The 16602-nt window shown below is 42.8% G+C and overlaps 1 protein-coding gene across 2 annotated transcripts in view; it reads right to left on the bottom strand.

The window, feature by feature from the left end:
• The window catches only part of mtr (5-methyltetrahydrofolate-homocysteine methyltransferase), a 99852-nt gene that overhangs the window by 44956 nt on the left and 38294 nt on the right, over window positions 1-16602 (bottom strand). For both annotated transcript variants that reach the window (XM_056299606.1, XM_056299607.1), the window contains exons 9-15: window positions 16032-16132; window positions 7472-7533; window positions 7172-7239; window positions 4636-4715; window positions 1577-1689; window positions 1292-1432; window positions 893-1078 (exon numbers count right to left, since the gene is read on the bottom strand). In XM_056299606.1, the coding sequence (XP_056155581.1) occupies window positions 893-1078; window positions 1292-1432; window positions 1577-1689; window positions 4636-4715; window positions 7172-7239; window positions 7472-7533; window positions 16032-16132 (751 nt within the window). The remainder of the gene's footprint in view (window positions 1-892; window positions 1079-1291; window positions 1433-1576; window positions 1690-4635; window positions 4716-7171; window positions 7240-7471; window positions 7534-16031; window positions 16133-16602) is intronic.

The following is a 16602-nucleotide window of genomic DNA, read 5'->3' as shown; positions in this document are numbered from 1 at the left end:
CCAGGAGAAGGACAACTCTGATTTCAAACCCGGGTAAATGAAGCTCGTTAGCGTTGTCAGGCAGTTCATCTAGGAGAAGCAAAACTCTGATTTAAACCTCCGCTGCCTTGCGGGTATACTCGTATATGGGAAAGGCTTCAGGAAGAAACCCTGAGAAAAAATCTGCATCTGACTCCATTGCCAGTCATCTTGCTTAGTCTTGCCACTGGTAGGTGGTCTCGGATGAGAGAGTGGGGCTGATGATGCGCAACTCTTCCTCACTTTAATCATCATTCAAGTCATCAGTCATCCATCACAGGATGACTAGATGGTCCTCGTCGCTGTGACGGACGAATAACATACACTAACACTATACTCCTTACTCTGCTCTATCCCTGTGTACTACACTCCTTACTCTACTCTATCCCTGTGTACAATACATCTTACTCTGCTCTATCCCTGTGTGCTATACATCTTACTCTGCTCTGTCCCTGTGTGCTATACATCTTACTCTGCTGTATCCCTGTGTACTACAGTCCTTACTCTGATCTATCCCTGTATACTATACATCTTACTCTGCTCTATCCATGTGTACTGCACTCCTTACATGTATGATGAATAAATCTTTCCTAAACCCCATGAGATTAAATGTTGTACATTTCAACAATAATGTCATTCCCTGTAAAATGTGAAGTGGGGGAAAATCACAGTGAATAAATTCTTCCTTAAAATGACTTGAAATGTTGCTTCCAAAAATAACATGAAAACCAGCACATCTAATAAGTTAAATCCAACAATTTTCAATTCAATTCTGGTTTAACCATAAAAAACTTAGCATACATACATGTATCAATGCAGGTGTGTATATTTGTGTATGTGTAGATGTAGGTAAATGTGTATGACTCCTTCTCACCTGTCCTTCTTCATCAAAGGCCATGATCACCACTGCTGCCCCATAGCGCCTCACTATGTTGGCTCTGATCAGGAACTCCTCCTCACCCTCCTTCAGACTGATGCTGTTTACGATGCACTTCCCCTGACAACATTTCAACCCTGCCTCGATTACCAGGAAATTAGAGGAGTCAATACACAAGGGAAGCTGTGGAGAACAGGGGAGACGAGAGAGGACAAGAAGACACAGAAGAAGAGACCCAACTCAGAATAATCCCTTATTCTGTTTTACTGAGCACACAAAATTACTCAGTATCCCAGTGACATTTTTAGCTGAAAAAAAAAAACATATGAAAATAAAACTTCCATAAAATGTAAGGTGAGTGCTTAAGGAAGTTGTTTTGTAGATTAAATTTCTTACCCGTGCAATGTCAGGCTCAGAAGCGATGAAATTACAGAACCTAGCAATGGCTGTCTGGCCATCTAGCATCCCATCATCCATATTTATGTCCAGAATCTGGGCACCCATCTCTACCTGGGCCTTAGCTATACTTAAAGCATCCTTAAATAAAGTAGATCAGAGAGGAGAGTGGGACATAAAGAGTAGGATGGTTAAGTGCTGTACTCTGGAATTCTGGATCACTACTAATGATGGGACTATAGTTTATCCAAAGTAACATTTCAAACATCTTTCAAGCTTTCTGACCTCATAGTTTCCTGCCATGATCAGTTTGGCAAACTTCTGTGATCCTGACACATTGCAGCGCTCACCAATATTGACAAAGTTGGTGTAGGGGCCAATCCGGAACGGCTCTAGACCTAGTGAGCAATTACATAAGAAAAGAGACTTCAGACACTCAAAACCGCTAAAGAACATTTTGAACCAGCAGACATCCCAGCAAGGATGGGTTCTTTAAGCTATGTCCACACCTTCCATGTTTGTTGTGCTTTAAACAAACTCTGGTGAGTTTGCCTCTTTAGTACGGTTTGTTTGGGCATGTGTGAGCATTGTCTTTAGAACTCACAAAACTGCACCGAGGACACTTGAAAAGTGGGTCTCGGTCAACTTCCAAGGTAACTAAGGTGTGGTTTGTTCGTGTTCTGAACACTACCAGTACCAAACTCACGAGATCATGAAAATAGTAAGATTTTCTGTAAAAGAAAATTTCACCTCATCATCTGTCCACATGTGCCATCGTTTGCAATGCGTGTTCATTCTGATTCAATGTCTGATCAAACCCAAAACCAAAACATCACATGCTTGTACACTCCACTTGTAAAGTGGAATTTACCATATCAGTTCTCTGTAGTAATCCTTTAATGCAATGTTTAGTGGTTTATAACTAGACACAGTATGTGCTACCACAAGTCTTCTTTTATCGGAAAGGCCTGTGCCATAATTCCAGTAAGACCTTCATCGATCCCAAAACATTAAAACCACTGACAGGTAAGTGAATAACATTATCTCCTTACAGTGGCACCTGTCAAGGGATGGGATATATTAGGCAGCAAGTGAACAGTCAGTTCTCGAAGTTGATGTATTGAAAACAGTAAAAATGGGCAAGTGCAAGGATCTGAGTGACTCTGACAAGGGCCAAATTGTGATGGCTAGATGACTGGATCAGAGCATCTCCAAAACGGCAGGTCATGTGGGGTGTTCCCAGTATGCAGTGGTCAGTACCTACCAAGAGTGGTCCAAAGAAGGACAACCGCCAAACCAGCGACAGGGTCATGGGAGCCCAAGGCACATTGATGCACATGGGGAGTGAAGGCTATCCTGTCTGGTCTGATCCTACAAAAGAGCTAATGTAGCTCAAATTGCTTAACAAGTGAAAGCTGGCCAGGATAGACAGGTATCAGAACACACAGTGCACTACAGCTTGCTGTGTATGGGGCTGCATAGCCGCAGACCAGTCAGTGTGCCCATGATGACCCCTACAATGGGAACGTGAGCATCAGAACTGGCCCATGGAGCAATGGAAGAATGTGGCCTGGTCTGATGATGATGGTGCATATACATTGTTTATCTGGGGAAGAGATGGCACCAGGGTGCACTATGGGAGGAAGGCAAGCTGGCAGAGGGAGTGCGATACTCTGGACTCTGCTGGGAAACCTTGGGTCCTGCTATTTATGTGGATGTTACGTTGACACTACCTACTTAAACATTGTTACAGACCAACTACACTCCTTCATGGCAATGGTATTCCCTGATAGCAGTAGCATTTTTCAGAAAGATAATTTGCCCTGCCACACTGCAAACATTGTTCAGGAATGGTTTGAAGAATGTGACAAAGAGTTCAAGGTGTTGCGTTAGCCTCCAAATTTCCCAGATCTCAATCTGATCAAGCATCTGCAGAATATGCAAGAAAAAAACATGCCCAATTCATAGAGGCCCCACCTTGCAACTTACAGGACTTAAAGGATCTGCTGCTAACATTTTGGTACCAGCTCTGTATTATTTTTAATTCCAAATATTCCAAACTTATTACTTGATCTTTTGAACCTGAGTCAAGACTGTCTTCTTCCACAATTACATGGCGACAAGGATGGCATCACCGACCTGGCTTGCCTGAAGCGGAGGACTGTGGACCACAGTGTCTGCTAACCAGCACAAGGCGCCTGAAATAAAGTGAGGTAAAGGATCCTTGTTTCTAAAAAATGCCCTATTGTGCTTGGTGTTCATCTCACTGTCTGCGAGTCTTTGGGCAACTCCAGGCAGGCAATCCTAATTTGGTAAAGGTTAAGATAATTTGGGTTTATTGTGAGATAGTCTGAATAAAGGTAGTGATGAGGGTTGTGGATGCAATACAGTTGTATCTGTATAAAACAGGCCTATATAAAGTAGGTTGTTTACTACTAGATTGGTGAAAGACACAGGTACTTTGCATATTACCAGGGATGTCCTAGTGGATAGATTAGGCTCTATTTAACCAGGTAGTGTGTATGTGAAGTGAGGTTAGCAGTGGCAATTCTAGACCAACTGTACGTGCCGGGGTGGGCAATTGTTTTGTGAGAGGGGCACATTCGACCAGAACAAAAGCGACAAAGAAGGGGTGTCCGGGTAGCGTAGCAGGCTATTCCATTGCCTACCAACATGGGGATCGCCGGTTCGAATCTCTGTGTTACCTCTGGCTTGGTCAGGCATCCCTACAGACACAATTGGCCGTGTCTGTGGGTGGGAAGCCGGATGTGGGTACGTGTCCTGGTCACTGCACTAGCGCCTCCTCTGGTCGTTCAGGGCATCTGTTTGGGGGGGGGAGGGGGAACTGGGGGGAATAGCGTGATCCTCCCATGTGCTACGTCCCCCTGGTGAAACCCCTCACTGCCAGGTGAAAAGAAGTGGGCTGGTGACTCCACATGTATGGGAGGAGGCATGTGGTAGTCTGCAGCCCTCCCTGGATCGGCAGAGGGGGTGGAGCAGAGACTGGGACAACTCAGAAGAGCGGGGTGATTGGCTGGGTACAATTGCAGAGAAACGGGGGGAAAAAAAGTGACTAAAAGTTCTGGTGGGGGTATCAATCTACCTTATCATCATCCCCTGAATGAGACATACAGTAAAAGTAAACGTTCTGGTGGGGGTATCAATCTACCTTATCATCATCCCCTGAATGAGACATACAGTAAAAGTAAACGTTCTGGTGGGGGTATCAATCTACCTTATCATCATCCCCTGAATGAGACATACAGTAAAAGTAAAAGTTCTGGTGGGGGTATCAATCTACCTTATCATCCCCTGAATGAGACATACAGTAAAAGTAAAAGTACCTGAGAGCAACAAGTGGTCTTGAAAAATGTCAGTTGGGGGCACCCTCGGCTGGCATAGCTTCACTGCCTTTTCTAAGGCCCTGGTGGAGAAACGGAGAGAGAGGAGGACAAATACTTCTAAAAGACTCACATGTGCATAAAAATAAGTACATGAACATACAGGATGGTAAAAGGTTCACTTTGTTTAAATGAACTTTACACACACACACACACACACGCACGCACACACACGCACACAGTTGCTTCAGAAAGTATTAAGACCCCTTCACTTTTTGCACTCTTTTTTTTAGTTGTAGGGCTAATCTTAAATTGATAAAATTGACCTTTTTGCCCATCAATCCCTAATCAATAAATCACAATGACAAAGTGAAAACATGTTTTTGGAAACTTTTGCAAATTCATTAAAAATAAAAAATTTCAACCTCTCATTTACCTAAGTATTCAGACCCTTTGCTGTGCCACTCCAAATTGTGGTCAGGTGCATCCTGTTTGTTTTAATTAACTCTGAGAAGGGTCTAGAAATGTTGTCTAGCGTCCACCTGTGGAAAATTTAATTAATTGGACATCGTTTAGAAAGTCACACACCTGTGTATTCATCAGGGCAAGGGTATAAAACCATTTTTAAAGCTTTGAGTGTTCCCAGGAACATAGTGACCTCAATAATTTTGTGGAATGGAAAACGTTTGGAACACCAGGCCTCTTCCTCGGGTTGGCTGTCCAGGCAAACCGAGTAACCGGACTAGAAGGGCTTTGGTCAGGGACGTCACAAAGAACCCAATGGTCACTTTGGCAGAGCTTTGGAAGTCCTCTGCAGAGATGGGAGAACCTGCCGGAGGGACGACCATCTCTCATTATGAGGATGAGTATCCTCATAATTGGCTGAAAAATGTCCCATTGGACCGAAAGCTCATTTGTCTGACAGCCCGTTATTCCAAAAACAAAAGCCCACTGCTCCCCACTGCAGTAGGCTGTCGTTCCGAAAATAAACTCTCCCTGGAGTTTTTCATTTTTTGCCCTAAATATCTGAGTGTATTTTGACGTGCAAAGGCAAAGATACCATTTACTACTAATTCACGTGACTAAGAGGTGTAACATTAAAAGCACTTGTGAGAATGTAATCTCTACTTCATCAGAAATATCAACTTTCTTGTATTAATTTCTGGCCAGTTCAGATCAATGATTCGCAATGGAGAGTGTATTTTCGGAGCAACGGGCCTTCAGAGCGATGGGTGCTTGTTTTCAGGATTATGGGCTGTAAGGCAAATTCGGTCCAATGGGACATTTTTTGGACTATTGGGGTTTCAGAATAATGGGCCATCAGACATGGCATGGCACCTTATAAATGGCAATGGCTATGCACTTCTCAGTTGGAACTGGCTCCCTCGGTCATGATAGGGCAGGTGCCACGAGGGGTCCTATTGCATTGCCCAACTCATCAAATCTTAAGGGGGTCACTCTGAAGTTTTGGATTCATAGGACTTCTGTAAAATCATTGCGGACAATGACCTCCCATAAATCCCCGATATGTGGTCGCTGCCAGCTATAAGGGGTTTGCCTTTCCGTCACTGCGTGCATCACATTTCCTTTTTTCCTTCAATTAAACACTACCACAGCTTATTGCAGTGCATGCAATCGAAATCTCCATGCCAACAATGATCAGGTCTTGGAGATCTGTCACAATATCACGAGGAAAGAAAAGCCAGCTTTAATCACATAACATCTCTCATTGGAAACAGACCATTTACAATTACATTTACAATTGTGCTTTGCTGACTTTGTTTTTTTACAAAAATTGTTTTTCTATTTTGCACAAAGCTGCAATGGGAAACCCACCAGAGAGGTTATTTAAGAAAACCGGCTCCCGGCAGTTGGGGCAATGATTCACCTTTCATCACAATAATGACTGGAAGCATACAGCCAAGACAATGCTGGAGTGGCTTCAGACAGTATCTCACTATCTTTGAGTGGCCGAGCCGAAGCCCAGACTTAAAACCCTGCTGAACACTTTGGGAGAGACCTGAAGATGGCGCTTTACAGATGCTTCCCATCCAATCTGACAGAGCATCAGAGGATCTGCCAGGAAGAATGGGATAAACTGCCCAAATCAAGGTGTGCAAAGGTTGTAGAGACTTACTCAAGAAGACTTGAAGCTGTAACTGCTGCCAAAGGGGCTTTTACCAAATACTGAATTAAGGGTCTGAATATTTACATAAATTAGATTTCAGTTTTTGATTTTCTTTTATAAAATTTAAAAACAGGTCATGTAGGTCAAAAACTGTCATTATGGATTATTGAGTGTAGATTGATGGGCAAAAATGTCACTTTTATCCATGTAAAATTAAATGTACAGCACAAAGTGTCCAAAACGTTAAGAGGTCTTTCTGAAGCCACTGAATGTAAAACAGGAGAAAAAAATGACATTGAGGAGTGATTTAGAAACTTCTCCCATATAGTTCGTTTATGGATAAAAAAAGAGTAGAAAAGAAGAATAAGATGAAAATAGCTGCTAGTATAGTAATCTTTGAAATATAATGACATGATGTGTCCAGGAGTGGTCCCACAACAGCCTCCTACAATATTCACCAGCCCATCAATGGCAAACTCCTACAAATGGCAAAGCAAACAAAAATACAAAGAAAAATACATAAATACACTGCACAAAACAATTAAACCAGAATTGACATTTCTGTAATTTTCCAATGACCATGCATAGTCTATAATTTCAAAACTGCACTGCCACCTTTCATAGAATAGCAGCCATCTCAAGACTGTTTTTATAACCTGTTGGCATCAAAATATATTAATAATGATTTCACTACCAATTCTTTACAAATACCTTTAAACTTGAGGCCATTACTTCTGGTGTCTCGTCATAACCACCAAACGTGTTGGGAAGACCTACAACAAACACATAATCGGAGGCTCAAGATTTATTTTTTTTGCAATTCGTGGTTGGATCAATCTTTTATTTCATTTTATGCAAAGGGGCTCTCGGGCTCTTGCTATTAGTACCTGGTTACTCACTTCAAATTGATTTAAATGCACTCTCACAGCAATGTTGGATGCTGTGAGGCAGACCTGCTAAGAATTAAGTTATAGTCCAGTTCGGATGGGATTAGTATCCCAAACGATGTCTGAGATAAAATTACCATAGGATGTATTTTCATGTACCCAACCGAAGGTGGGAGTGGCTCATCTTGGGATGTGTGCTTCATGCATAGTCATTTTAAAGGCCAGTTTATAGTTTGGCAATTTCTAATCATGTACTTCGCTCATACACAGCCTAACCTTTAAATCTTACAGTGATTTTCTGTGTCAGGCTCATGTGTGAACACAAGCCAGAGTTGATATTTCAGGAAAGCTGCATCGGCAATTTGCCTGCTCAAAACCTAGTAACATTTTGAGGAAACATTATGAAACCATGAGTTTAACTGAGCATATTTCTGCCCGCTGCGGGATTCGATCCGGGGTTGTACTGCACCACAAGGCAACATCGCTAGCTGCTCGACTGAAGGGGGCAACCCGCTGGCGATTGGCCAGTGATTCTTTTTGTAGGTTACAGTAGTCACCTTCTCCTGGAAACGTGCCCTCACGCTTTGTTATTCCCACGCTCCGAAGAGACTTCTGAGGATCTGCATGCTTCCGGACACTTCCAGACCCCACCACTGCCACCAGCGTAACCGAGCATATTTTCCTCGATCCGGGGTTGTATCAAAGGAAAGACTAGGCTCAAACATAACATCAATATTTTTGGCTGCCACACTTTGTGAAATCACAGAGTTGTTGATTGTTATAGTTACTTGATCAAATTAGTGTCTGTGTCTAGCAGCGCCAATGACCAGCATCTCGGTTTTATTCGAATTTAAAAGCAGGAAATTTAGTGACATCCATTTTTTCCACAGCAGCCAAGCAAGCCTCTAAGTTAGTCATTTGAGTATAATCATCCACGCTTATAGGCACATCGCGCTGAGTATCATCAGCACAGCAATGGAAATTCATTCCATAACTGCATATAATTTGGCCAAGAGGGGAAATATAAAAAGAGAAAAGTAGAGGGCCAAGAAAAGAGCCTTGAGGTAAAATCATATTTAACGTCAGCCTGGTGGCCTCTCCAGGGTGTCTCCCCACCTGCCGCCCAATGACTGCTGGGATAGGCTAAAGCATCCCCGCGACCCTGAGTAAGGATAAGCGGTTTGGATAATGAATGAATGAATGAATGAATGAATGAATGAATGAATGAATGAATGAATATTATTATAGCAGACACAATGTGTTCTTCCAGATAAGTAGGACTTAATCCAAGAGAGGGCTAAACCAGAGACACCAAAATTACAATTTAATCTGTCTAAAAGTACACAGTGATCAGTGGTGTCAAAGGCTGCACTGACGTCCAGTAGTAGAAGCACAGAAGTGGAATCAGAGTCCATAGCTAGTAAAAGATCGTCCACCACTCTGGTTAGAGCAGTTTCAGTGGAGTGACAGGGCCTGAAAGCCGATTGAAAAGGTTCAGGTTGTTTTCTTCTATATGGGTCGAAAGTTGTTGATACACAACTCTCTCTAGAAATTTAGAAAAGAACTAAAGATTAGAGACTGGTCGATAGTTATTAAGAGGCCATTGATCAAGGTGCCTTTTTTTTTTTAAGTAGAGGTTTAACCACAGATGTCTTAAAACTGCTGGGAACAGTTCCAGTAGCAAGTGACAAATTAACAATGTCTAGCACTGTAGGTCCGAGGGAAGGCCAGAGGACTTTAAAACATTTTGTTGGTAAAGGGTCAAGTAGGCAAGTAGTTGGTTTAGAAGCTGACACGAGCTTGGTCAAAGTATCAAGAGAGATAGTCTCAAAAGCTGTAATAACAGGGACTATCAATGATTCATTGTATTGATATGAATTTGGCAAGACAGGACCTGCAGGAGCAGCTGGAGTTGAAGAATTAATTTTGTTTATGATCTCATCAACATTATTGAAGAAAAAGTCTAGAAACTCATGGGCTGTGAATGGTGAGCAGCTAATAGACAGCTGCTTTTTAGTAAGTTGAGATACAGTGTCAGAAAAATCTGGGGTTATCAGGAATCAGGAATTAGGAATCAGGAACATGTATTTGTCATTTCATTCCATGCACCTCTGCACATGAAATGAAACGAAATATCGTTTCCCCCAGCCCACAGCAGTGCGTCACAAAGATAAAAGCACATGCAAACTACAAGAACACATATCCAAACTACATAAGAACTACAAAAACACATACAGTTGCAATCAAAATTATTCAACCCCCATTGCACATTAGGTTTATTGGCAAAATGTACAAATGTTCAGCTGTTTACAATAAGCAAATCACACAGTAACAGTTGAAACAGTTAAATAAAACTAATATTACATATTATTATATGACTACTGCAATCTCAAAATTATTCAACCTCCTGAACAGAATCCCTCATAAGATTACACATTTGCAAATCAGGTGTTGTCTCAAGCACACCTGATGCAACTAATCAAGGGCTTCATTAGTTGCATCAGGTGTGCTTGAGATAGAACACATTCAATACCTGGACTGGCTAGGGGTTTGTTGATGGTGACATTTGATTGCATGTTAGAAATGTGGCTAAGTCAAGAGAATTGTCCAAAAAGTTAAGAGAAGAGATCATTGCCTTGCACAAACAAGGAAAAGGATACAAAAAGATAGCAAAGGCACTGACTGTCCTTAGAGATACAGTTGGAAGCATAGTTCGCAAGTTCAAAGTTAAAAGAACAGTGGCTACACTACCTGGATGTGGCAGAATGAGGAAGCTATCAACGGCTGCCACCAGATTCCTGAGGAGGGAGGTGGTCAAAAACCCTCAAGGGACTGCGAAAGACCTGCAGCAAGACTTGGTGGCAGCAGGCACTGAGGCTGCAGTTTGCGCATACTAAACGCTGAAGGGCTCTATGGCTGAACTCCAAGACGTACACCACTACTGACCCAAAAGCACAAGAAAAGTCGGCTCCAATATGCTCAAAACCATATACTATATAAGCCAAAGAGGTTGGGGATTCTGTTCTTTGGAGCGATAAAACAAAACTGGAACTTTTCGGGCCTATGGATCAGCGGTATGTCTGGGGGAGGGAGAATGAAGCATATGCTGAAAAGAACACCCTGCCTACAGTGAAGCATGGCAGGGATGCTCTGGGGCTGCTTTGCTTCCTCTGGCACTGGAAACCTGCAGGGGTGGAAGGCAAGATGGATTCAATCAAGTATCAGGAAATTCTAGAAGAAATCATCATGCCATCTGTGAGGAAGCTGAAGCTTAGGCGTCATCGGACCTTCCAACAGGACAATGATCCCAAGCATACCTCAAAGTCCACCAAGGCTTGGTTTCAGAAGAAGTCCTGGAAGATTCTAGAGTGGCCGTCATAGTCGCCTGACTTGAACCTCATAAAAAATCTCTGGTGGTATTTGAAGAAGGCAGTTGCAGCATGCAAACCCAAGAATATTAGTGAACTGGATGCCATTGCCCATAAGGAATGGGCTAAGATTCCTCAGGGATGCTGCCAGAAGCTGGTGTCTGGCTATGCATCACGTTTGCAGCAGGTCATAACAGCAAAAGGGTGCTCTGCTAAGTACTAAAGACGCTTGTCATGAAGGGGTTGAATAATCCTGAGACTGCAGTAGTCATTAAAAGTGGCATTTGGTGTTGAATTTGGAGAAACCACTTGTAATAATAGTTGTGTTGAGCTATTTAAATTGTTCTTGTTTGATTTATTTATTTCAAACTGCTGACAGTTTGTAAATTTTGCCAATAAACCTAATTTGCAGAGGGGGTTGAATAATTTTGATTGCAACTGTACATCCAACATCCATCCATCCATTATCCAAACTGCTTATCCTGCTCTCAGGGTCACGGGGATGTTGGAGCCTATCCCAACAGTGATTGAGCGGCAGGCAGGTAGACACCCTGGACAGGCCACCAGGCCATCACAGGGCCAACACACACACACACACACACACACACACACACACATATATGTATATTATATATATATATATATATATATATATATATATATATATATATATATATATATATATATATATATATATATATATATATAAATCACTGTCCAAGAGACCAAATGTCAGGATGACTGTCGGAACTGCCGGTCTGCATGGGCTAGCAGTTAGCTTAGCCTGCCCCACTTCCTTGTCCTGTCAGACCACCCTCGGTGTTTCCTCCTGTCGGAACTGCCGGTCTGCATGGGCTAGCAGTTAGCTTAGCCTGCCCCACTTCCTTGTCCTGTCAGACCACCCTCGGTGTTTCCTCCTCAGGCGCAGCAGCAGACCAGGCTCCTCCAGCTGATCCAAGGCCAGCTCTCCCAGCCAGACACCTCCAACACACCTCCCCACACTCCACACAACGACACCAAAAAAAACAAAAAAAAACAAAAAAAAACAAAAAAAACAAAACACACAGTCAACGCTAGGCAAGGCCACCACCAGACCGCCCTTGATGTTATTGGATGTGCTGGTCTGTATGGGCTAGCAGTTAGCTTAGCCTGCCCCGCTTCCATGTCTTGTCAGACCGCCCTCGGTGTTTCCTCCTTGGGCGCAGCTCCAGGCAGGGCTGTGGTCCCTGGGCCCACAGGACACGGCAGACCAAGCTCTCCCAGCTGATCCAGCACAAGCTCTCCCACCCATCCAACAAAAACACAAACTCAGACGCAGATGTGGACAAAGACACTGCATGAACGGTACTGGGTGAGGCCACCCCAAACGTAAGATCGCACCACCATCTTCCTACACTGGTACTGGGTGAGGCCGCTGTAAACGTGAATTTGTGCAGCCATCTTTCCACACGGTGGAAGGAGCCAAGACTTCAGGCAGCTGCTGGCCAAATGCAGCTACAGGGGATGGTCCAATGTGGTGAGAGGCAATTACATCTGAGCCGACATTAACTGGACAGGGTTCAGGTTTGATGAGAAAATGATCTGACACAGCAGATGTGGTTGGCAAGACATTCAGATCAGAAACAGTTATCTGTTTAGATAAAACCAAATCAAGGGTGTTACCACTGCCATGAGTTGACTATTGAACAAACTGAGCAAACCCAAAAGTATCAACTAGTGCCGGAAAGGCTTTACTTAGAGGATCACGAGCCTTATTCGGATGAATATTGAAATCACCAACAATTACAAACTCACCAGAATCAGTAACAAGACACGAGACAAATTCTCCAAATTCTTCAAAAAAATAGTAACAGCCAGGAGGTTAATAGAGTATCACAATTTGGAGTGAGCCAAGTCTATTCATGGCTGAACGAGATGGACCAAGAACAAGAGTCTCAAAAGACTGGACTTTATATCCAAGTCGAGAAGTCAGACTGAAAGTAGATGTATATATTAAGGCAACACCCCCACCTTGTTTATTTGCCCGAGCTACATGGACACAAGTATAGTTGGGTTGGGAAGCTTAATTTAGCACTTGGTTTCAGCCATGTTTCACATAACCCAATCATATAAAAACTATGTTCAAGAATCAGATCATTTATTAGTAAGGCTTTGGTAAATGATATTTATGAAACCAAACTTAAGCATCTTGTGGAAGTGATAACTAGTGGGCACAACTTTAGAGCTACCAATAGGTGAAAATTAATTGGAATTAGACAACTTGTTGACAATTTTGATGACCAATGCTTTGGAGAATATGTGGTCACATTTTTGGTTCTGTAGATTATTAGGTAATTTGTTGCACATTTCGCCACCACCAGTGGTGGGAATGATTATTAGATTACTGTGATTTACACATTTAGGAGAGGAGATCTTCAGAGCAATACAGGAGAGCAGGGAGACGGTCTCAATGTTAAAGACCAAGCTGCCAGTCTGATAATCTACACTATGATAAATTCCTTGACTAAACATATAATTAAACTAGTTGACTCTACAGCCGCATTACATTTAAACCTAGCAGGCTCTCTTATCACCTGCAACCTAGTGTCAAACTAAATGTAAACGGCTATCTATATATTGCTAGACAAAAGAGCGGTGCCATCCCCAGTAGGGTGAATGCCATCTGCTTTCAGCAGGTAAGGGCGGCCCCAGAAAGAAGGCCAGTTATCAACAAAGCCGAATCCCTGCTCATTACAGTAACAAGCCAGCCAGCGATTCATTAAGGTGAGCCTACTGTACATCTCTTCATTACCCCTCACAGGTAAGGGACCAGAGACAATAATCGATGCCGACACATCTTTTTGGCAAACTCAAGCGTTGGGACTTGGCTGGCTTTTGTGATCTCTGATCGCTTCATCCTAGCATTATTGATGCCGACATGAATAACAGTGTTGCTGAAAGTAGTGGTGCTGTGTGCCTGGGTTCCCTGATTATCCCTCTGTGATTCCTGCATCCTAAAATGATCCTCTATGTCAGAGACTCTGGCCCCAGGTAAACAGTGGACCAAAGCTAGCGAAGCTAATCTAATATTGCAGGTGATGGAGTCTCCTATCCCTAGCGTACGTTGCTTTACTCTGTCGGCAGGAGCAGGAGAAGCACGCTGGCCAGTAGGACTACCAACAGGGCTGGTGAGTGACGAAAACCGTTTAGCAGTCGGAAGAGGTGACTGCAGACCAGGCCACATGACCGGTGGCTTACTCTTGCAAGCCTCCCCACGCCGGTAAACAGACACAAACTCTGCTGCTTCTGCTGAGAGGCCTGCTAACAATTGCAGGTCTACTGTCAGACCCAGGGCTAAAGGTATCTGGAGTGCCCGTCACATCTAATGTAATCCTAGCCAAAAGAAGCTGCTCTAACTCACGGACACGTCTCTCTAGTAGAGACAACCTATCTGCAACTAAGGCGCAGTCACCACAAACCATCATTTTAACGAGGCTGCTTTGACTGCGAATGCAACAGAGCTAACTGCTAAGAAACTCAAAGCTAGTAACAAACTAGGAATGAGATGCTGCCTACTGAACATGAGTCGTACGAGAAAGTGAACTAAGCACAGAAAATAGCTAAATCAGAACAAATGAAAGTTAGAGCAGAAAATAGAAAAGCGATGGTAAGAAAATAAACAGCAGTTATTGATCTCATGAAGCCGTGTCATGAAGGTGGAAGTGGGAAACAGCTGGCAGTGACGTCCACAGACCAACACCATCCAGTTAATATATCAAAGATTAATGTTAATTGGGAAGGACACGCGTGTGACGGACCACAATTTGCAATGCATAACTCACGGCAGAATTTCCAAGGTACTGTGGGAAAAAAATAAAATGTAAGTGGTTTTTGCATTACATCACCTGTATCTGCCATTGAATAGATTTTATTGAGTGTGTTTGTGAGGGTCAAAGTGTGTGTGTGCACATGAGGTGCTATTATTTCAATTAATCTGAAAACATTAATTAAAGCCAGAATCGAATTAGTTGTTGTTCTGTCTGTGGGCAAAGCAATGGTGTAAATTTGGTAGCTTTCAGGTGTTATATTACAGGAATCCCTGAACAGTCTCAGGCAGACTGTCTATGAGCGACCAATGTGTTTGCATCAGGGTGTTGCGAGTTTAGTGTCCCAGTCACAAACCCCAGCCCGATTATTCTGGGGGGCCACGACTCAACAAGGTTGAGAACCACTTGTTTAAACCAAGAGTTTCCATCCAGACAATATTTGTCGCAGTAGTCCTGAGTTTGAGGAGAAACTCAGTTCAAGGGTAGAGCAGGTAATCTGGTAACTGGAGGGTTATCAGTTCAATCCTCAGCTCCTTCTGGCAAAAATGTTGAGGTGTGCCTGAGCAAGACATCTAACCCCCAACTACTCCCAATGAGCTGGCCGTTACCTTGAACGGTTGGCACCGCCATCAATGCATGTATGAGTTTGTGTGTAGGTGAATGTGAAGCATTAATTGTAAAGTGCTTTGAAAAAAGTGCTACATAAATGCAGTCCATTTACCAAAAACAGGAGGCAATTTGCAACAGAATTTTCACCGAAGTGAGTGAAAAACAGACCTGTCCGATCTGGACAAGAGTAATATGGGTTAAAACTGGGTTATTAACTGGGTACAACTTTGAAATCCAGCCAATCAGTTCACAGAGACACTGTTTGAAGGACGTGACTGTGTCAATTGATTGGCTGGATTTGATCAGTCACTTCCCAATGTGATGTCACAATTAGATTACATTTTTAAAATGCTTGTAATGGCTGATTGCCTGTGAACTACAGGGAAAGAAAAATCACCAATTTGATGATGGCAACTCCCAATTTCAAAAACAAATGGGAAAAGATTAGCACACTGTGTTAACGTTCTTAAAACGTTATTATGACAAACTCTTTCGTAAGTAATCCCAGTTCCATATAACCAGCCATTTGAATTTCTACCCAGGAATGCTACCTTGCTGCACCTTCTACCCACTTACTGGTAACATGGAAAAATATGTTTACCTGCATTAGGGTAACACAGTATGAAAGCTGTGCTGCTCTTTCCTAAGGCTTCTATGAATGGCCTCATCTCTGTTGCACCCAGTGCGCAGTTCAAACCAATGCTGAAACAAAGATTTACAAAATCATAAGCAAAGTGCAATTTAGTGGAATGCAAAACTATACAAACAAAATATACACAAATATGTGTGTGTGTGTGTGTGTGTGTGATGAGCGAAAACATTATGACCACTCATAGGTGAACGAAATAACACTGATCATCTCCAAACAAGGGCACATGTCAATGTCAAGGTCTGGGTAGGTCAGTTCTCATATTCAACGTGTTGGGTGCAGGAGAAATGTGGAGGAGTAAGGCCTGAGTGACTTTGACAAGTGCTAATTTTATGGCCAGACGACTGGGTCAGAGCATCTCTGAAATGGCAAGGTTTTGTGGGGTGCTCCCGGTCAGCAGTGTTGGGTACCTTATTTTGCTCTTTATTTGTTGAGCATTTTCCCACCGTTGAGTGTTTTTTTCAACAAAGTCTACATATACGTATATATATATATATAAAATCTGCTCTCCTCCTCTTCAAAA

This window comes from Lampris incognitus, chromosome 19 (genome assembly GCF_029633865.1).
Source record: "Lampris incognitus isolate fLamInc1 chromosome 19, fLamInc1.hap2, whole genome shotgun sequence".
In the NCBI taxonomy this organism is placed as follows: domain Eukaryota; kingdom Metazoa; phylum Chordata; class Actinopteri; order Lampriformes; family Lampridae; genus Lampris; species Lampris incognitus.
Note: the sequence above shows the minus strand (reverse complement) of the source record. Positions and strands in the feature narration are given on the sequence as shown.